The sequence below is a fragment of the Crinia signifera genome, chromosome 6 (assembly GCF_055691185.1).
Source record: "Crinia signifera chromosome 6, ASM5569118v1, whole genome shotgun sequence".
Classification (NCBI taxonomy): domain Eukaryota; kingdom Metazoa; phylum Chordata; class Amphibia; order Anura; family Myobatrachidae; genus Crinia; species Crinia signifera.
In genome coordinates this window covers 222,874,078-222,896,519 of record NC_139222.1, presented here as the reverse complement: position 1 = coordinate 222,896,519, position 22,442 = coordinate 222,874,078, and the positions used below count along the sequence as shown (strand labels likewise).

Here is a 22,442-nt window from a genome sequence, read left to right as displayed (position 1 = left end):
GCCCATACTGGAGATAATTTGGAACTGCCACCACATTTTATTTATAACAAGTTATAATGACATCGTGACTTGCTTGTTATGTTGTATACTTTAAAGTATTCATTACTTGAGAATAAGCCACCATTATATTGACATGGTTGGTCCTTGTTCTTTTTATCAACAGCATGCAAGACGATAATATAGAAGGTTCTACGTCTATTTCGCAACTTCTCAGAGAGAGCTACTTAAGTGAATCTGTAACACATCACGAGAACAGCGAACAAAGCACAGCTATCTCCTCCTCCCACTCGTATCATCATAGCCTCTGCCCTGCCAAAGTTGATGAGTTAGGAGGAACAGATGACTTTTCTGATCTTTCTGCCTTTCTAAGCCAGGAGGAATTAGACCAAAGTGTACACTTGGCACAGCAATCAATTGACCAGGATGGAAAGCAGAAAGAGGTCCAGGCTGTTGTTAGATTCCCACCACGAGAACTGAGGAAACAAATAAAATCTGCTGGTAAATCATTGTTAAGAACTCCGAGCCAGCCAGCCATCCCTGACCAAGAAGAACAGTCAAACTTTCGTCAAGACCATGTCATAAAAAGTACAAGGAATTCTTCAGAAGACACTAAGGATACGAAAAGGCAACAGAGAATCAATCCGTATGGAACGGAGACAGAGTCGAAGAAAGAGTTTCTAAATAAAGCAGCAGATTTCATAGAGGAGCTTTCTTCGCTATTTAAAGCCAACAGTTCCAAGCGGATCAGGCCTAAGACATTAAAAAATCGAAGGAGCAAACGTGACTTAAAAAGTGCAACTCTTGAAGAAGACGCCTCTAATTACAGCAGTCAGTCGGGAAACCGAGAGAGGCCTCTCTGTCTTCCTGCAGAGACAGAAATAGATGTCACTGTCTCTGAAAAACCTGAGAGTTTGGAAGCAGAAGGACCAGAAATTAATCAGGAGGCTCTGCAAGTTGAACCCGACACAGCCGCCTCTTTTTATTTAGAAGAGACTATTGGTCAGCCTCCAAATTTTATACAGAAATTGAAAAGTAGGGAAGTTACAGAAGGAAATAGAGTACAGTTGGACTGCATTGTGGTTGGATTCCCAGCACCTGAAGTAAGGTATATACCCTGTTGTTTTATTTAATACTTCTATTAACATTATATTTAGGACACTGAACAGATTCAGTCCATTACCACAGGTATTAGGAATGCATAACAATGATGTCATTTATAATGTATCAAGACAATGCACATGACATAGCCAGTGGTTTTTTATTGAGCATTCATATATTTAGGTGCAATGGGTCGCTTAGGGAATGAGGCACAGCAGAGCGTACAACTGTTTGCAGAGCGTACCTTGACACTTATTCTGGTCCGTTTGCAGCAGGGCTGCGTTCACATGGGGACCGATGTTTTTTGTACTGTGCATGCTCATGCGCATTTCTGTGCATGTGCATATGCAGGGTTTGTGCACCCATGGTGAACAGTCTTTTCGCCAGGTGCACGCATGAAGTACAGCGGGCAGGGGGGCGGAGAGGGGGGTGGGGCAGCGTGCGGCTCCATTAGCATATGGGAACACCCAGCTTTTCATGTGCGTTTCCATGAGAACGTTGGGTGTTCTCATGCTAATGAGACCATGACGTGGGTGCAGAGGGGCAGGTAGATGACATCACCGGACGTCAGCTGCCTGCCCATTTCCTTCCCAGAATACACGCATATGTAAGTGACTTGAGAGTCACTTTTATATACGCGCACCTTCCACATCTTTTGATGATTGGCGACCATCGAAAGGTTCCCCCTGCCCTTACCGTGTAACATCCATTCACAAGCCTCCGTGAGCGAGTTGCCCTTGTGAATGGGTGGCACTAGCCCACCATTCGCAAAGCGGTGTTTGGTGGAATCGCAAGGCTGCGAATTTGCAGCCTTTGCGAATCAATGAGAATAACCCCCCTGGTGTGATGCCAACCTGCTGATGCTCTGGAACCAATGCACACAAGTACTGTACAGCCAATAAGCATTTTATTTGTATCTCCACTCAAAACTGAAAATGCCTAACTGGGATATCATGGGTAAAGTTCAGAGAATGTACAGTATGTAGAATTGACCACGTAAATCCAAATACACCTGTTTTCAGACAGATCTTCTGTATCAAGTAAAGACTGGTGGTTCACCTTGATAATGACAAATATCAAACTAAGCATAGGAATAGTTAGTGGGAGCACCACAGAAATGCATGTGTTGGTTGCCATGTCTCCATGATGGTCCACCCACCCACATCTCCTGGGAATGGCTCTGCAGCCAAGAAGTGAGAGCAGATGTGCGGGTAGACAGAAACATTCCCATAAGCGTACCCCATAAGCGTACTGTGCACAACTGTAACTGTCACACAAAGTGCAGTCTCTTCTGACTTTTAAAGTAACTCATTGAATGAAAGAAACTATGTAGTTTTTCCAATAAATAGCTGCTCAATTCAGCCTCAGTGGATTCAATTAATTGTGAGAAAGAAGGAACATGTGGACTGTTTATGTTTTAGTAAATCTGGCATTTGAATGCTTTTACAGGTTTTAAATATGCTGACTGAGTTCCTCTGGGAATGCACTACTCAGGTGCAATGTATAGGCAAACAGTGGGCCCACTATCTAATATATATATATATATATATATATATATATATATATATGAATTATAACGGCTCTTGTAGAAAGCATTGTCTGTTTTAGGTCTAGATGTTCTCTTAGTAAATCAGGTGAAATTAAATTAAAAGCAAAGGATAGAAACAATAATGTCAACTTGCTTTTTATATTTTACCAAAGTATATCTCAAAATGGTGGGAGGCCTCCAAATGTGTCTCATTCATACAGGTAATCAAAAACATGCGGTATAAATACAAGGTACTTGTGTAGTTTCACAGTGCCAGCATGGTGCCGTGCGTCTGTGTCTAGCTGCGGGGCTGTAAACTCCATGCCAACGTAGATAGTTCATACCCCCAACATCCACGTTGGTATGGAGTTGATTTTAGATAGCGTGGCGAGCCACCGAGCCCGTAGCGTGGGCGAGCGCAGCAAGCCCTGCAAGGGGACACAGACGCACAGGGCACCATGAAAGTACACAAGTACCAAATACAATATTGCATAGTCATTTTTCAATCTGTAGTCATCTCACACATCTCTACAAGTATTTCATAAATAAGTACAAGCTTTGCTCTACGTCACAATTGATACTAGAAAACTGTGTATAAATAAACCACAAATATAGGAGTACAGAAAAGCAATGCTTGCTGTTCTCTGGATATAACACTATACTAACATGTAACCAAAGATAACAAAACCACCGCAGATATCTAAGAACTTTGAAACTGGTACATGATGATTGACACATAAGACCACAACAGGGTTCTTATCTACAGCACCTGTCGGGCAGTGAAACTTCGGTGTCATCATTTTACATGTACTGTAAGCTGGACATAGAAAGGTTTATTGCGAAACTGTATACCAATCAAATATGTTTTCTTTTATTAGATTAGGCATAAGATAAACATGGTGATCATGTTTTACTGTGTAATACTTCAGTCACTCAGACCACAGTACTGGATTTCCTAAGCTCCTAAATTAAAGTTACTTGGCCACTATCCCCATAGTGTCGTGGTCTAAATTTACAAAGCACTTGGAATATAAAGCAAACATTGCTATGGACATCTACTTGGTTATTGTATAAAGGGTCCACAGACAATAGGTAGATACCAGATGGTCAACATGCACATGGTTGACATAGGCCCTTATTCAGATCTGAGCGCAGTACAATTTTGTATTCAAAATGGGCAAAACCATGTGCACTGCAGGTGGGGCAGATGTAACATGTGCAGAGAGAGTTAAATTTGAGTGGGGTGTGTTGAAACTGAAATTTAAATTGCAGTGTAAAATAATGCAGCCAGTATTAACCCTGCACAGAAACAAAATAACTCACACAAATCTAAAGGGCCCCTTACACTTGTGAGATTTTGTGAGATTTCATCCAATTTGAGTCAATTTATCTGAGGAGATCTGATGTGCCGTCTGACAAAATCTGATGTGCCTGATGTGTAGGACACAATCCACAATCCTGTGCCATTGAGTATAACCAAGAGATTGGAAGAGATTGAACCTCCTGCACATAGGATAAATCTCGAGTCAATCAGGTTCAATTTGTTGAGACAATAAGTTGACAAGTGTAAGGGGGCCTTTACTCTCTCTATAGATGTTACACCTGGCCCACCTGCAGTGCACATGGTTTTGCCCATTTTGAGAACAAATTTGTACTGCAATCAGATCTGAATAAGGGCCATAGACAAAAGGTCGACAAAAGCAACGGTCAATGTGGAAATGGTCAACAATTTGTAGATTTCATCACATAGACTCCCAGTTATGCTGCTTTCAGACCGCAAAACTGGCTTTGACCAGGTATTTTGAAATTTTTCTAAAAACGGGTCTGCCAGGTAAAACCCCTTTCACACTGCATCTCTTAAACGGGATATTACCGTTTAAGTGCCGTTTTCTGACACTGGCAGACCTGTTTTTGGAAACTTTCCATATACAGGATCAAGGCCAGTGCGGTCTTCAGCAACCCCCCCCCCCCCTTTACGCCTTTACGCTGTGTGGCAGCGTGTTACAGTTAACACCCCCCCAACCAATGGGGCTAACACCCCCCCCCCCCCCCAATGTGTATAAGAAAGCCCCCCGTGCAGCCGGTACCTCGTGCCTTGCGGATCCCGGCTGTGCAGACTCCTGCTGCTTATAAAAAAAAAAGTGACTCGGAAAATGGCTGCCCCCATACCAAAGACAGTTTTTTCAAACAGTCTTTCCTATGGGGCAGCCATTTTCCGAAAGTCACTTTTTTTTATAAGCAGCAGGAGCCGACAGCCGGGATCATAGGGCACGAGGTACCGGCGCATGGGGGTTTTCTTAAACACATGGGGGAGGGGTCCCCTCTGAGCCAGGTCCCCTCTGCGCTGGTCCCTCTGAGCCAGCGCAGTGCATATTTAACGAGCCGGCCGTGCATTACATATGCGCATATGTACTGAGTGGCTAATTACATATGCGCATATGTACTTAGCGGCCGGCTCATTAAATATGCAGGCACTGGGGACCAATAGTGCTCACTGCTGCCGTGGTACCGTTTTAGACCCGTTCAGACTGCAAAAAAAAAACGGTTCTGAAACGTGTAGGACCCTGCTTTTTTACCGTTTTAAAATACCGGTTATTTTAAAATGGTAAATTCACTCTGGACCTTTCAGACTGCACATATTACCATTTTGAAACGGTAAAAAACGGCAATATACCGTAAATTTGTGCAGTCTGAAAGGGGCATTAGTGTACTGTATAAAATTACACAAATCACTGAAGATTTGAAGTCTCTGAAATTAAGAAAATGGTTCAAACAATTCAAGTAAGGTTACTGTATGTCATGACAAAGACCCTGAGTGGGAATGTATAGGAATTAGGGTCTGGAGGCTGAGTACTTTTCCAAATGTTTAGAAATATCCATTAGACCCAAGGAAACTATAACACTTGATTTGATTTCCGACTTGCATCTTGATTTTACAATTGGGGAAGAAGGATCATGTTTTCCCAGCTAAACATCCTTTCTTAATCTGGAGTGAGAGGAAGGTTGAGGAATACTAGAGACTGTTTGTCTCTACCCTGGATTCCAAACAGCAGGAGAACTATACATACCAAGGTTCTCTACTTGACAAGAGCAGACACATCAGTCGTCAAGTGCAGGCACAAGGGGGGGTTTGATGTCATGCATATGAAGACATCACACTTAGAACTGCCTAGAGTTTTCTGAATTGATTTCAGAGACTACAGTCACATCTCTTCTATATCTGCTCTCTTACAATTCCAGTGTGGTGGCACTGTTAGAGTTAGTTTTAGGCAGCACGTTGTTGCATGTTTAGTAGTGTCTCAAAAGAATGTGTGTACTTCTATGCAGCTAAGATTCATTTAATCAGTAAAATAAGTCATTATTTGACATTATTATGTTTTTGACAGCTGAAAGGTGTGTGATATATATATATTCATTCATTATTAATTCAGTTCATTATTCATTCAGTTCATGGATTGCATCCTTTTTAAGCCCTGGTGTTGGATAGTATCTCTCATTCTTACCTCTATTTTGCAAGGTGCAATTACTCAGCCAGAGGGCGCTGTGTACAGGTCATGTCGGTGGGGGGATGTCTCTGCTAAGGGTGTTAGAACTCTATAGTAGGATTGGGAGGCATACACTGTGGGTTTGGTCTAAATGTGTGGAAGGTCCTTTAGCCCACTACAGTTTAGCAACTACCAGATAGAGTACAGTACACATACTGGAGAGATACATGATGTCCATATAAAGATACTTTTTTAAAGAAGGTTCTGCGGTATTTAAAAAAAAAAAAAAGATAGTGAGGTGTTTGTGTGTGTAAATGATAGCCAGTACAGGATAATCAATTATTATACGGGTTGTCACAAGATGTTACAGCCATTCAAGAGGAAGTCACTGGTTGCCAAACTCCAATGCTTTGTAATTGATGGAGATGCTTCCTCTGTTCAATGCATGAATATGTGCAATAGCTGCTCTAAAGGCTGACATCAGGAAGGAGAACCAGGGGCTGATTCATATGCAATGCTGATATTCATGCAAATGGTCTACGTCTAGTTTTTTAAATGTTGCCCAGCACTATCGGCCTGTGATTTTAGCATACATTCAAATCTACAATTCAGACTCACTATGACCCTTATTCTGGTTCACTCGCAAAAGGAAATTACTTTTCAAATGTTCAAATGGACAAAACCATGTGCACTGCAGGGGGGGGGGGATGTAACTTGTGCAGAGAGAATTAGATTTGGGTGGGGTTTTACTTAAAAGTGAGATTTCTATTGCAGTGTAAAAATAAAGCAGTCAGTATTTTCCCTGCACAGAAACTAAATAACTCACCCTTAATCTGCACATGTTACATCTGCCCCTTGCAGTGCACATGGTTTTGTCCATTTGAGAATAAATTTGCCCTTGCAAGTGAACCAGAATAAGGGCATCTGTGTGTAAAATGTGTTGGGGGTTCCTGAGTGAACCAGAATAAGGGTCTATGTGTGTAAAATGTGTTGTGTGTTCCCTGGGGATGACTTGGAAGTGGCTACTCAGTCGCACACAGATGTGTGATTGCGTCTCAAGAGTTGCCAACTGGATTGTAGCATCTAAAGCAGGGCTGGGCAATTGCGGCCCTCCAGATGTTGAGGAACTACACATCCCAGCATGCCTTGCATCAGTTTCAGCATGGCCACATAGCAAAACTAATGCAAAGCATCCTGGGATGTGTAGTTCCTCAACATCTGGAGGGCCACAATTGCCCAGCCCTGATCGAAAGGCACACAAAGAGGGCATCATTTACATATCCATTCCAGGAAATTCCAAAGGATACTCCAGTAATCATAGTTAATTGTTGAAGCTGAATAGTAGAACTCCCCAATAACAGTACTACCCAAAAGATGCAACCTCTGTGTAAATGATCTGTTATGTTCCATAAGGCAATAAACACTATTTATTGCCCACTCAATTATGTCCCAGCAGACAGGCTCCACCCACCTGCATGCATTCTTCCCACAGTGAACAAAATTACAGGAAATCAAACATGGACACATTGTCAATATAGGAATACAATGTAACGTAAATGCATAATATGTTTGCACCTATGGCATAAATATTTATATATCTATTAATTCCTTATGCTTCCTTTCTGCAAAGCCCAGAACCAGCCTTCGTATTGGTTTGACGGATTGGTACAGCAGTATTATAGTACGCAGAGATGTTATTTGAAGACTTCATGCTTTTCATATTTCAATTAGTATCTAATTGCAGCAGAGTGCGATTTATTAGAGTTCTGTCTCTTGATGATGCAGATGCAGCAGTCTGTCAGACCGTGAATATTTCAGCGCACTTATTGCTATAATTACTTTTACGTATAGACACTTGTTTTGCTGCTATATGGAAACCTGTAGTCCGCCTACTGTATATTACAGAAAAGCAACCTGTGGCTCCTGAGCTATGCGTTTCCATATGCCCTGGCAGCCAACCACAGGGGAATATTTTGACACATTTGTGTATACCATAAAATATTTTAGCCTAAAACACATATCCCTTCTAGTGCCCATCGCATAATGAGGCTGATTCAGAGATAGATGCTATTGCCATCACTACTGCGTCTTTATACACAGCGGCTGTGCGACAATATTACAAATGTTGTAGGAGGCATCTTATGTAAATAGAGTCACCTCCTGTTATCAGGGATGCCCAGAGTTACCCATCAGCAGCATCAGCTGGGCTGCAGTAGGGCCAGGTAGGCTGCTGTCGTTGAGCAGTATCAGTCTCCTCTGCCAGTGCTGGGGATGCAGTTAACCGGAATTCTCTCCCTGATTGAGGAACTGATGGCGCTCCTCTGTTCTGTGTGCAGCACCCACATTTAGGCCACACCCTGAAAAGTACCAAGGCCTGGCATAGCTCTTTATAGTAAATAAAAAAGGGGGAGAAAATAAACTCTTATTTGCTGGGGCACAACTTAAGTTTAAGTTTAACTTATCTAAAATCTTTTATTCAGGTATTCTAAACCATACATGACACACAGGTATAGATACAGAAACAGCAACATATATTTATGGCCATGGAAGAAGTATTTGTGAAAACCTCCAACTTGTCTGCGCAAATGTGTATGCAGCCACAGATAGGATCAGCTCATAGGTGTCCCCACACCTCACAATAATTCTAAAACAGGTTTAGTGTATAAATACACAAATTGAGGAGATCCCTTCACCGGCGCACACCAAAAGGAGAAAAAGGAATGTTACGTCCCTAGAGAATGGACTACGTTCCTCTTCTCCGCCTCTGAATCGGGGATAGGGTCACTGATCCCGAATTTTCCCCTTTTAGCTTATTTTCGGGCACTTTCTTGTCTTTTCCCTGTATCAGAAAGATCTGCTCCCTCGGTGTTACCCGTGGGTTAAGCAGGCCAGGAGACAATGCACAGATAGAAAATCCAATAGTGAAGTATGTTCTTTTTTATTTCAATAATCCAACAAATAAAACATGTGTACACAAAACGATATAACACACCAATAAAATGGGCCAAAAAAGAGCTGGTACGTGTTAGGCGCCGTGGGAGCGCTTCTGGAAGGACAGAGCGGCATGTACGCTTAGCCGCCTGTCCTTCCGGCTCTGACGTCCGGTTGCCTAGCAACCAGGGACGCCGGAGGACGCAGCGTCGGAGCGCGACGCCCGTCCTCCCTCCTCGCGTCTCTCAGCGCCTGAGACGCGGCAGCGCCGTTGCTTAGCAACGGCAGACGCTGCTAGGCAGAGAGGAAAGCCGCGAAATTCAACAAGCCGCAGGTGTCGGAAAGGACTCGTTAGGACAGGCGGGACTCAGGCCTCCATCCTCATTGGCTCCTAGCCTTCTTATCTAGGAAGCCAGCCCTGCAGTCCTCGCCGGTGATAGCTCCTGTTTGGACCTATCTGTCTGCTGTTCTCCGGTCCGTTTCCCTGCTGTTCCCAGCGGCTCCTTCGTGGTCTTCTCTTCCATTGGTCCCCCCTGTGTCGTGAGTTGCCCCTCTGGGGTAGTTTCATTCACTCCTTCTTTATTGTCATTACCTTACTCATTACCTGTGTTCTCTGTCTGCCGCATTGGCAGGTCATTTATGTTGGGAAGGCCCATTGCTTCCCACTCATTCTCTCCCCTTGTCTCCCAGTTTTTCTGGGGTTTTCCAGTCCCTTCTGCTCCTTGTATACTTTGGTATTGTGTCTCATATTTTGTGTGGTTCCCTGGGCGACGGTTGTCGCGGGTTGTGGCGACCAGGTCGCGGGCGCTTAGTTGCGTTAGCCAGGGCTCGGCAAGTCGCCGTTTTATAATTTTAGTTAGGCCCTCAGTCAGCTCTCCTCTTGACCGTACCCTAGGGGGGTCCCCGGCTCCTTGTCCTTTCATAACACCTGGCTGCACCGGAGCTTGGGTGGGCTTAACCTACCCATTCAAACGTGGCGGCTACAGGCGAAGCCTAGTAACACCTGCAGGAGTCGGTCACCCAGCCTGGGGGGTACAACAGAGGTAGTATAGGGTTTGGCCGTGGCTGTCCTAAACAGCAGTCCCGGCGGTGGGGTCACACCCAAAACCTAACATTATCACCGGCCATACAAAAAAAAAAAAAAAAAAAAATTTTTTTTTTTTTTTTCCCCTCTCTCCCTTCCCCTTTCTTATTCTCCCGTTTTTCTGGACAGATAGCATTTTGGGTGTGTATATCTTTGTTGTCTCTGGAGTGGATCTGTTATTAAGATGAATCCTACTCCTGAGGGTCAGGCTCAGGCATTTGCCAGTCAATTACAAGGTTTAACGCAGATGGTTCAAAATTTATCTCTTAGGATGAAAACCCAGGAGGAGGGTGTACGAGGAAATCCGCCGGTTCTGGTAGAACCCAAAATTAATCTTCCAGACCGGTTTTCGGGTAACCGGAAGGATTTCTTTAATTTTAGAGAAAGTTGTAAGCTTTATTTCAAACTGCGACCCCGGTCATCCGGCTCTGAATTGCAGCAAGTTGGTTTAATTATGTCTTTGCTTCAGGGGGATCCCCAGACTTGGGCTTTTGGGTTAAAGTCTGATAATCCCGCCTTGGCGTCGGTGGATGCTTTCTTTAAATCATTAGGACTTCTATATGATGACCCTGATAGAGAGGCGTCTGCCGAGAGTCATCTGCGCTCTCTCAGACAGGGCCGGAACCCTGCAGAAGCATACTGCACAGAATTCCGACGGTGGTCGAATGACTGTGGCTGGAATGACCCAGCATTACGTAGCCAATTCAGGCTAGGGCTTTCTGAAGCCATTAAGGATAGCCTTATCCAGTATCCTGTCCCGGGATCCCTTGATAAACTCATGGAGTTATCGATTAAAATTGATCGGCGTCTTAGGGAACGCAGGTCTGAGAGAGGACCCAGTTTGAGGCCTACTTCCCTCGGCTTTGTACCCTCAGAGGACGAAGAAGAACCAATGCAAATTGGTGCTTACCGCATCACCCCAGATGAGAGAGCTCGCCGGATGAATGCCGGGTTATGCATTTATTGCGGGAGCAAAGGGCATTTCCTCCGCGCTTGTCCCAACAAGTCGGGAAACGCCAAAACCAAGTGAATGCAGAGGGGATTCACTTTGGTTCTCTTCTTATTTCCCCTCACAATGCATTATTAGTCCCTACTGAGATTCAGGGTGTAGAGGTGAAGATGTCTGTTACTGCATTTATTGATAGCGGGGCAGCTGGGAATTTTTTAGATATTCAGCTGGCTGAAAGACTGGCCATTCCCCTGCTCCCTCTAAAAAAACCTGTAATAATGCGAGGCCTGGACGGCAGCCCGTTGGTCAACGGAGTGGTCCGCCATCAGACCCCGCCAGTTTCCCTACGTGTGGGCATTTTTCATACAGAAAAAATTTCTTTCTTTCTTATCTCATGCGCTACTGTGCCGATCGTTCTGGGTCACCCCTGGCTCCGGGTTCATAACCCACAGATTGACTGGCAGGCAGGGGAAATAACTCGTTGGAGTAATCATTGCTCCAGTCATTGTCTAGGGCAGCCTATACTTGGGGCAATGGTTTCTGTGGAGGGGATTCCAGCGGCCTACGCTGACTTCCAGGATGTCTTTTCTAAAGGCGAAGCTGAGGTCTTACCCCCTCATCGCACATACGATTGCGCCATTGAGCTAATTCCCAAGGCACAATTTCCCAAAGCCAGACTTTATTCCTTGTCTGGACCTGAGACGCAGTCCATGAATACCTATATTCAAGAAAATTTGGCTAAAGGCTTTATTCGGCCCTCAAAGTCTCCCTTAAGTGCAGGGTTCTTTTTTGTTTCCAAAAAAGATGGCTCCTTAAGACCCTGTATAGATTACAGGGCACTCAACAAGATAACGGTAAAAAACACGTATCCATTACCATTAATATCTGTGTTGTTTGACCAGCTTCGCACCGCTAAGATCTTTTCTAAGATCGACCTGCGCGGTGCCTACAACCTTGTCCGCATAAAAGCGGGAGACGAATGGAAGACTGCCTTTAGTACCCAAACAGGGCACTACGAATATCTCGTAATGCCATTCGGCTTGTCCAACGCACCAGCGGTCTTCCAAGATTTCATCAATGACATTCTTAGAGATTTCTTGGGAGTCTTCGCTGTGGTCTATTTAGACGACATTTTGATCTACTCCAGCTCGTTGGAAGAACATCGCCATCAGGTCAGGTTAATTCTTCAAAGGCTTAGAGAACATCGTCTCTTTGCTAAGCCTGAGAAGTGCGAATTCGAAGTTACTAAGGTATCCTTTTTAGGATACGTGATTTCCTCGGAAGGCTTCTATATGGAACCCAAAAAACTGCAAGCAGTTTTAGATTGGGTCAAGCCCACGACCCTTAAAGCTGTCCAAAGATTTTTAGGGTTTGCAAATTACTATAGGCGGTTTATCCGCTCTTTTTCTGATGTGGTAGCTCCCATAGTGGCGCTCACAAAAAAGGAAGCAGATCCGTCCCAGTGGCCTCCCCAGGCAGAAGAGGCATTCCGGGCCTTAAAACAAGCTTTTGTGTCCGCTCCCATTTTAAGACATCCCGATCCCCAACTACCGTTTGTCGTTGAAGTTGACGCTTCTGAGGTAGGGGCAGGGGCAGTCCTGTCTCAACAGGATCCTGAGTCCTTATTTTTTTTTCCTTGCGCCTACATGTCTCGAAAATTCTCTACTGCAGAGATGAACTATGACGTCGGGAACCGGGAATTGTTGGCCATAAAATGGGCATTCGAGGAATGGAGGCATTGGTTGGAAGGGGCCAACCATCAGATTCTGGTTATCACAGACCACAAAAATTTACAATACCTGGAATCAGCTAAGCGTCTGAATGCCCGACAAGCCCGGTGGGCATTATTCTTTACACGTTTTAACTTTATTATCTCTTACCGTCCCGGGTCTAAAAATGTAAGAGCAGACGCATTGTCTCGGAGTTTCTTACCCAAACAAGGTTTGCGGGAATCTCCTCGGCCCATTCTTCCGGCATCAATTATCCATTTTGGCATTACTCAGACCCTCAAGGATCTACTTCTGCAGGTCCAGGGTCAGGCACCCAGACAGATGCCTCTCGGCCATTTATTTGTGCCGCAGTCCTTGAGAAAACGGGTCTTAGAGGAGTTCCATGACAGCCAGATTGCAGGGCATTCCGGCGTCAAGAAGACACTTGATCTTCTCTCCCGATGCGTCTGGTGGCCGAGCATGGTTCCAGATACCAAGGAGTATATCCAGTCTTGTCCCGATTGTGCTAGACACAAGATTCCTAGAGTGTCGCCCACAGGACAACTTATCCCCTTGGCAATTCCCTCCAGACCATGGTCACATATTGCCATGGATTTTGTGGTCGACCTACCCCTATCATCAGGTTTTCAAGTAGTATGGGTGATTATTGACAGGTTCAGTAAGATGGCCCACTTTGTTCCTTTGCCCCAGTTGCCATCAGCCAATAAGTTGGCCAAATTGTTTTTAGCTCATGTTTTCAAACTTCATGGTCTTCCAACCGATATAGTTTCTGATCGAGGTCCGCAGTTTATTGCCCGGTTTTGGAAACTTTTTTGCAATGCATTAAAGATCAAGTTGAGTTTAACTTCCGCTTATCATCCCCAATCCAATGGGCAGACGGAACGCCTTAATCAATCCTTGAAGCAATATCTGCGCCTTTTTGTGTCCAAAGCTCAGAATGACTGGTCGGAGTTCCTCCCCGTTGCCGAGTTCGCATATAACAACTCCTATCACTCGGCAACCCGGACTTCACCTTTTGTAGCCAATTATGGCTTTCACCCTAAAGCCACTGCTCTGGCTCCAGAGGGATCAGTAGTTCGCTCTTCCACTACTGCCCGTTTAAAGGTCATTTGGAAGGAGGTACACGACGCTCTTAAGAGGGCTGCCCTTCAGGAAAAAAAATTTTCTGACCGGTCAAGACGACCATGCAACTTTAAAGTAGGCGATAAAGTCTGGTTGTCTACTCGGAACATCAGATTGCGACAAGGAACTTCTAAATTTGGTCCAAAATTTATTGGTCCATTTGCCATTGTTAAGAGAGTTAATCCTGTAGCCTTTCGGTTACAAATTCCTAGGGCTTTAAAGATAGCCAATACTTTTCATTCCTCTCTGCTCAAGCCCGTTTTCACGTCTAGGAAATTTCCTCGAAAGGCAGACCTGGGTAAACCACCTGTTAATGTCCATGGACAGTCAGAATTTCTTGTGGAAAAAATCTTGGATTGCAAGGTCTCTCGAGGTTCTTTATGTTTCCTTGTCCATTGGAAAGGATACGGCCCGGAAGAGAGGTCATGGGTTCCCGATAGGGATCTACACGCCCCACGCCTCAAAGCAAGCTTCTTTCGTGATTTCCCTCAGAAAGCAAGGCTTCGGGGTTCTTTAACCCCTCCTCAAGGGGGGGGTACTGTTAGGCGCCGTGGGAGCGCTTCTGGAAGGACAGAGCGGCATGTACGCTTAGCCGCCTGTCCTTCCGGCTCTGACGTCCGGTTGCCTAGCAACCAGGGACGCCGGAGGACGCAGCGTCGGAGCGCGACGCCCGTCCTCCCTCCTCGCGTCTCTCAGCGCCTGAGACGCGGCAGCGCCGTTGCTTAGCAACGGCAGACGCTGCTAGGCAGAGAGGAAAGCCGCGAAATTCAACAAGCCGCAGGTGTCGGAAAGGACTCGTTAGGACAGGCGGGACTCAGGCCTCCATCCTCATTGGCTCCTAGCCTTCTTATCTAGGAAGCCAGCCCTGCAGTCCTCGCCGGTGATAGCTCCTGTTTGGACCTATCTGTCTGCTGTTCTCCGGTCCGTTTCCCTGCTGTTCCCAGCGGCTCCTTCGTGGTCTTCTCTTCCATTGGTCCCCCCTGTGTCGTGAGTTGCCCCTCTGGGGTAGTTTCATTCACTCCTTCTTTATTGTCATTACCTTACTCATTACCTGTGTTCTCTGTCTGCCGCATTGGCAGGTCATTTATGTTGGGAAGGCCCATTGCTTCCCACTCATTCTCTCCCCTTGTCTCCCAGTTTTTCTGGGGTTTTCCAGTCCCTTCTGCTCCTTGTATACTTTGGTATTGTGTCTCATATTTTGTGTGGTTCCCTGGGCGACGGTTGTCGCGGGTTGTGGCGACCAGGTCGCGGGCGCTTAGTTGCGTTAGCCAGGGCTCGGCAAGTCGCCGTTTTATAATTTTAGTTAGGCCCTCAGTCAGCTCTCCTCTTGACCGTACCCTAGGGGGGTCCCCGGCTCCTTGTCCTTTCATAACACCTGGCTGCACCGGAGCTTGGGTGGGCTTAACCTACCCATTCAAACGTGGCGGCTACAGGCGAAGCCTAGTAACACCTGCAGGAGTCGGTCACCCAGCCTGGGGGGTACAACAGAGGTAGTATAGGGTTTGGCCGTGGCTGTCCTAAACAGCAGTCCCGGCGGTGGGGTCACACCCAAAACCTAACAGTACGGATACAAGTGGATAATTACCCTTTGGGTCGAGAACTGAGGTTAGGCAGCTCTCTTAGATCGCATAAATGTCCAAGGAAACACTCCAGGTGGGTACCGGTAACCCTTCTCGAGCTCCAGGGATCCAGGTAAAGATGACCACGTTGTATACCCCACAAGTAGCTTTCAAGGTCCCTCCGACGCGTTTCCACCTCTTACTGAGGTCTTTTCCAAGGAGTTGAAAAAGACCTCAGTAAGAGGTGGAAACGCGTCGGAGGGACCTGGAGTGTTTCCTTGGACATTTATGCGATCTAAGAGAGCTGCCTAACCTCAGTTCTCGACCCAAAGGGTAATTATCCACTTGTATCCGTACCAGCTCTTTTTTGGCCCATTTTATTGGTGTGTTATATCGTTTTGTGTACACATGTTTTATTTGTTGGATTATTGAAATAAAAAAGAACATACTTCACTATTGGATTTTCTATCTGTGCATTGTCTCCTGGCCTGCTTAACCCACGGGTAACACCGAGGGAGCAGATCTTTCTGATACAGGGAAAAGACAAGAAAGTGCCCGAAAATAAGCTAAAAGGGGAAAATTCGGGATCAGTGACCCTATCCCCGATTCAGAGGCGGAGAAGAGGAACGTAGTCCATTCTCTAGGGACGTAACATTCCTTTTTCTCCTTTTGGTGTGCGCCGGTGAAGGGATCTCCTCAATTTGTGTATTTATACACTAAACCTGTTTTATATATTTATGGCCGTACAATGTATCCAGAGTCCCAAAAATGGCCAATATTTAGAATTCTCTGTTGAGTGGACAAGACCTAAGTATAAAATTCCAATGAACAGAGAACTCTAAATATAACCCATTTTTTTGGGGACTCGGGATACATTGGGCCTGATTCGACCTGTGTGCTAGGCTGTGTATACTCGCAGCCTAGCGAACAGGTCAGCGCCGCTTGACACCCTGCCAACCCCCCCCCCCCCCACTGCCACTAGCATGCGAGGGGATGTATACGTGAACACATCCCCTCATATGCGGACGAAAGGGAGAGAGAGCATTCCATTTTCCAACCATCAAATGATTTTTCTCTCCATCAGAAATAGAAATCATCTAAAATGACTTTTATTTCAGCCACAGGTCGCCGAAATGGGGCAGGTGCTGACATCATGTGACATCAGCCGCCGGCCCCGAGCAGGCAACACCACGCCTGCATTCTCAGGGGATCACCCAGTGTGTTCCATAAAAAGCTGGGCTTCCCCTGATGCTACCCCTTGACAGCTCCCCTCCCCTGCCCATGCGAATACTAACACAGGGGGGTCTGCACATGCATATGCACATGCGCAGACCCCCACCATCGAAAATGGGGCCTTATTCTGACCATTTTTTTATTTCCTATATTAAACTTTTTGGGAGCACCGCCAGACTGGTATACAAGCTTACGACCTGCCCAATGTTAGACATATGATTATTGGAATAATCTGGCTTTACAAATGATTAAACTGAGCACAATGCCCTGATTCTGGTTGATTTGCTAAGCAGCCTAAATTTGCTGCTTAGCAAGCCATCTTATGCCGTCTGCCGGGTGAGCGAATTACACCCCCCCCCCCCCCCCTCACCCCGTGCGAATTTAACCTACAGCATTGCAAATGGATGTTTTGCGTAAACATCCATTCGCTGTGGAGCCTATGGGTACGAAATCAGTCAATACTAACCGACCATCAAATTATTTTTTCCCCTGTTCGCAAATATACATTTCTTGACTGACCTATATTTGCAGCGTCTGGTTCCTAGAACGGAGTTCGCATGGTGACACCCTGTGTTCGCATGGGGACACCCAGCATTATCCTAGGCGCACGCACTAGGGAACGTTTAGGAAACGCAGGGCGTCCTCATGTGAGCGCCCCCTGCCCGCCTCCATTCTGCCCCCCTACCTCTGTGAACACCTCGACGACTGTGCAAGTCACTGAAAGAGTCCGCAGAGCAGCCCTGCACATGCGCAAATGCTAATATGTGCATGTGCAGAGGCAAAACATCAGTCCCTGGTGCGAATAAGCTGGGGACCGATCAAACTAGAATCACCCCCAATATTCCTGCTCTTTCTTCTCCATAGCTCTTTATAGCCCTGCGACTACAACATTCTTTGGTCCACACATCACAGATCTGCATAAGCACAGTGTCATACCTCCTAACTTTCGCCTGTTTAAAATCGGGATAAGCTAAGCCAAAGGCGTCTTCAGCCATCAGCAGATACACACCCGCAAAAACAGCTTTGACATGTCTGCATTTCCTAACCACTCCCCATAAACTCTCCATTCACGCCTCCAGTCACTTTCTGTCAATCATTTGCAATTAAATCCTCATTGCAAACGACACCTTAGTGCATATGAATTGACTTGGACCCATCCCCAAGCTAACAGTAAGTAAACTTGTGTCTCCCTGCAGCCAATTCATAGCTGTCATTTACTGTCTCCCCAGTCACACACGGTCTTTCCCTGTTACCCACTGCCTCTTCTTGTCACCCCTGCCTCTTCCTGTCATCCTCTACATCACCCACTCCGTCCCCCTGGCATTATCCACTGCCTCCCTCTGTCACCCATTCCCTGGTGTCAACCACTACCTTTCCATCTCCCACTATCTTTCCCCGTCACCCACTGCCTCTCCCCTGCATCCACTATCCTATCATCGCTCTCTTTTTCCTGGCCTCCTCTGCCTTTCCAAGGCATCACCATACAAATACGACATTCCTTTTTGAGGCCAGGCCCATTATTGTGAGGTCACACCCACTTAAACTCATGCCTCCTTTTCCCCTGTCATGGCGCCCCCTGTCACCTGTTCTGGATCCGCCTCTTGTCATGAGCACTGTCTTTTGGGGCAATTCAATTGTTCTCCCGATGGCTGTTACTAATGGGCTCCTGTACAGAGCAATTCTATTGTTGCTCTATTCGTGCATGCTGCAGGAGACACATTTCTGCTTGGAACCTTATGAGGTGGTGAGCATGTGTGAAATTGCTTGATAGTACCACTTTGAGTGTTACATTTTCTATAAATTTGCTTTATTTATTTTGCCGTCTGTTTTTTTATGAATTTGAAACATAACTTATCAGTTTAAAATGTCCTTTGTCCATTAATCACTTGCCTGGCACTGTACAACCACAGCCAGGAGTCCGTTACCTGCCATGGTTGCATCACAAACGGCCAGCAAGCCTCGCTGTGTCTTCCCTCTGTATGGGAGAATTAGTTCTTTGCATGATTTCTTCCTGCATCAGCATCCTCGGAGTGATCCGCTGTCTCTGATCACCAACATCATCCCGGAATCTCATCCCAGAATGCCATTCCGGGGTGCATGCCTTGGAACGAAAGTTGCCCACACAGGGTGTGATAGTCAGATGAGTTTTGAACTTTTTAATTTAAAATGCATCTCATGCAGTTCACATCACAGCGTGTTTCTTTTGGCTTGCAATGCGCAGTCTAGATGTGATGCGTTCTAGTACAAAATGCATGAAGCACAAAACGTACCATGTGTGGGCACTATAAAAGTGATAGGAGCATGACTATGCTGATCTCTGCAAGTGCAATGATCAGCAGCAGCACTGTGGAGGGACTCCCTGCCCCTCCCTCTGTTATGCTATATGCAATATGGTGAAAGCTGAGGCCTCACAGGGGTGTGGTAAGAGGGGTGATCATCACTAGCTAGGGCAGTGGTTCCCAAACTGTTTTGAATCACGACACCCTAGAGCACGGGTGTCAAACACAAGGCCCGCCGGCCAAATCCGGCCCGCCAGACCTCGTCATGTGGCCCGCGCGAGGAGATAGCACGCAGGGGCGGTGTGACCCAGCTCCTACCTAGTAGTAGTAGTAGTAGTAAGTTTATTTATAAGGCGCCACAAAGTGTCCGCAGCGCCGTACATAGCAAAAAAAAAATTACAAGGTAACGTACAGGGTGTGTAGAAAGATACAGTATAAATAGGGGTATAGCTGGTAGAACTAAAATCAGCATCAGTTCAGAAGTAGGTGTCAAAATGGTCAAGGAGACCGAAGATGAAGTAGAGGAAGGGAAGAACAGGACAGGAGCACAGGTGAGGTAATGAGGTAGGGTGAGTACGTGAGGAAGGAGGGCCCTGCTCATAAGAGTAAACATACTAAAAATAGGTGGGTGGACGAACGAAATACAATAGGATAAGTAGGAATGGAGGCAGGATAGGAGGATCAAAAGAGGTTAGGAGGAGGGATAGGCTAGTCGAAAAGCCACCTAGGCCACCTCCTCTCACCCACCCCCCACCCCGCGCGCACTCGCTCGCTCACCGGAGCTGCGGGGTTGGTTGCTGGGACTGGGACGTCACGCAGCTGGCGATCCGTGCTGGACTGCTGGTAGTAGCGGTAACCGTGTGTGCGAGGCGGTTGACTGAAATAGGTTAGTAGTGTATAGCTCGGGCTGGTCGCTGTACGTGGGGATCTCTGTCACTGAGGGTGACATTTACACACCAGGCCATGCTCTCCTCTAGTCACTGCGTGTCTATCTTGCTAGCCCACATTAAAATGTCTTTCCCAAAATGGTGTCACCTCCTCTAGCATCCCTAAGGCAGCTCTGTACCTTCTGTCCCTGTCTACCACTGAACTCTGCACCTCAATATAATTAATACTGGATGTGGAATTAAATTTCTGCAGCATAGTGTTTGATGGCCCACCATTTTTGTAATCGCATTATTGTTATATGCATGTCCTGTTTCATACTGCTTTAAAGTACACCTTGTACAAGTTTTCTGTCATTTGTACTTTTTGGGGGACCGGCCCTTTGAGGGTGACCAAACTGCTGATGCGGCCCCCGATGAATTTGAGTTTGACACCACTGCCCTAGAGCATGAAAATATTTTCAAGGCACCCCTAGGCCAAATGCTTTTTATCGAGAAATTCAGAAAAAAATATTAAATGACGTGCATTGTGTTTATATGTCACAGTTATCTGGTGAGGGACAGGAATTGCTTCGTTTGTCCACATATGTTATGATTGGCAGCAACAAGCACTGGTTTTACCTGGTACATAGACCATAAATAATATGAATTGATCCTGGTCCACCAACCCAAGGCACCCCTGCAAGTGTCCTGGGGCACCCCAGGGTGCCAAGGCACACAGTTTGGGAACCACTGAGCTAGGGAGTGAAGATTATATATTGATATACAAAGATTACACACATAGGGCAGTATTCAATGAGAAAGTTCTCCGTGCATGGAGAGCGTTTTATTTCGCTCTCCATGCACTCTCCGTGTTTTAGCGGAGATTCTCCCTGTTCCGGAGCCTCCTGCTCCCACTATTCAATGTATTTAAGACTCGCCGCCACTCGCGGTGAGTCTTAACCCCTGCAGCGGACAAGCGTCCGCGGCAGGGAGCCAGGGGACGGAAGCAGCCAGAGAGATTAAAGTCTCCCTGGCTGCTCCAGAGGAATGTGGAGGGGAGGTGGGCTCCCCTGGACCCAGGCAGCACAGGCTGCCCCCCCCTATAGCCAGCGGGGGACCCAGTATTCACTGCACCCGATCGTGCATATTAACGATCGGGTGCAGTGAATATATGAATATCTAATGAGCGGCTCGAGCGCTCTGGCCCCCTGCTGGCTGCACTGTGTAAAAAAATAAAAAAAATTTTTTTTTAATTAAATATATATTCATGTGCTATAAGCACATGAATAAAAATAACATGCCCCTTCACAGAAAAAAAAACCTGATTTTTTGACACCAAAATAAAAAAAAAAAAAACCTTTTAGTTTAAAAGTTCACCTTCCAGATCTCCATCAAAAGATGGAGAATTTCTACACGGAGAGAGACGGAGAAAATCACTTAGAAAGACGGAGAATATTTCACATTGAATAGGGTTGCTCGCTTTTGGAGAGCAAAATGCTCCGTCCAAGGCGAACAAAGCACAAATTCTCCATAAAACACAGAGAATTTTTCTCATTGAATACTGCCCATAGTGACACATGGGGAGGGGAGCACTAAACAGTGGGAGGCCCATTGACCTGAGACTGAGATCTATTGCCACTAGAGAGGTGAGGGTATATAATGCTGGGGAAGTTTTACCTGTGACTAGGGTGCTATATTTGATGGGGGATGAGAAGTAATTTTACAACGGTAAGATGGTAAGCAGCAGCACATCACCTCCTGGGTGACCTGGTGGGGTCCTAAGGACTGAGTTTGAGAACCACTGATCTACAAGAATGACCAAAATGAAGGATATGTAAATGCCAGTACACATGGCCAGTATACATGGTCAGTACACATGGTCAGATGGAAAAATCACATAGTCATCAGATAAGATGAATCCCTGGACTTTCTCCTTCTCTGGATGTGTGAGACCACAATGCATCATCCTTGATAAAACTAACGCATTAAAGATGGGTGTGTATATATGTGTATATATGGCACTTCTTCGTTTAAATCCAGCTGCCCCGGTGCCCTCTTCAAGGGTTTAACACGTGTATGCAGGATAGGAAGTGTCTGAGTAGCAAAAAACTTCTGTATAAAACCTGTGATTTTTGAAATACAGAAGTTTTTTGCTTCTCAGACTCCGAGTGCCACTTCATATCACATATCATAATATATATATATATATATATATATATATATATATAACACAATACTCCACGACGCGCTTAACAATATCAAACAGAAGAACTTTCTTTTAACAATATGTACTGAGGCTGCTATACCACAATGTTACCCGAGGGCCGGGTAACTTACATACAACATACACTTCCCAAATGTGGTTCAGCGCCCTTTACTCAATTGATAGTCCATACGTCATTTCTCCAAGATAACAATTTATTAAAATCTTCAAAGTTTGATTGACCGTCTGGCCGTACAACAGAATCCCTGTTGTACGGCCAGACGGTCAATCAAACTTTGAAGATTTTAATAAATTGTTATCTTGGAGAAATGACGTATGGACTATCAATTGAGTAAAGGGCGCTGAACCACATTT

At 45.7% G+C, this 22,442-nt stretch overlaps 2 protein-coding genes across 10 annotated transcripts in view; one reads left to right on the top strand and one right to left on the bottom strand.

The window, feature by feature from the left end:
• MYPN (myopalladin) overlaps positions 1-22,442 on the top strand; it is a 264,901-nt gene that overhangs the window by 177,048 nt on the left and 65,411 nt on the right. For all 9 annotated transcript variants that reach the window (XM_083148976.1, XM_083148977.1, XM_083148980.1 and 6 more), the window contains one exon: positions 164-1,105. In XM_083148976.1, coding sequence (XP_083005102.1) covers positions 164-1,105 — 942 coding nt within the window. The remainder of the gene's footprint in view (positions 1-163; positions 1,106-22,442) is intronic.
• Positions 1-22,442, bottom strand: part of HERC4 (HECT and RLD domain containing E3 ubiquitin protein ligase 4) — a 303,379-nt gene that overhangs the window by 252,560 nt on the left and 28,377 nt on the right. The gene's annotated exons all lie outside the window — the stretch shown is intronic.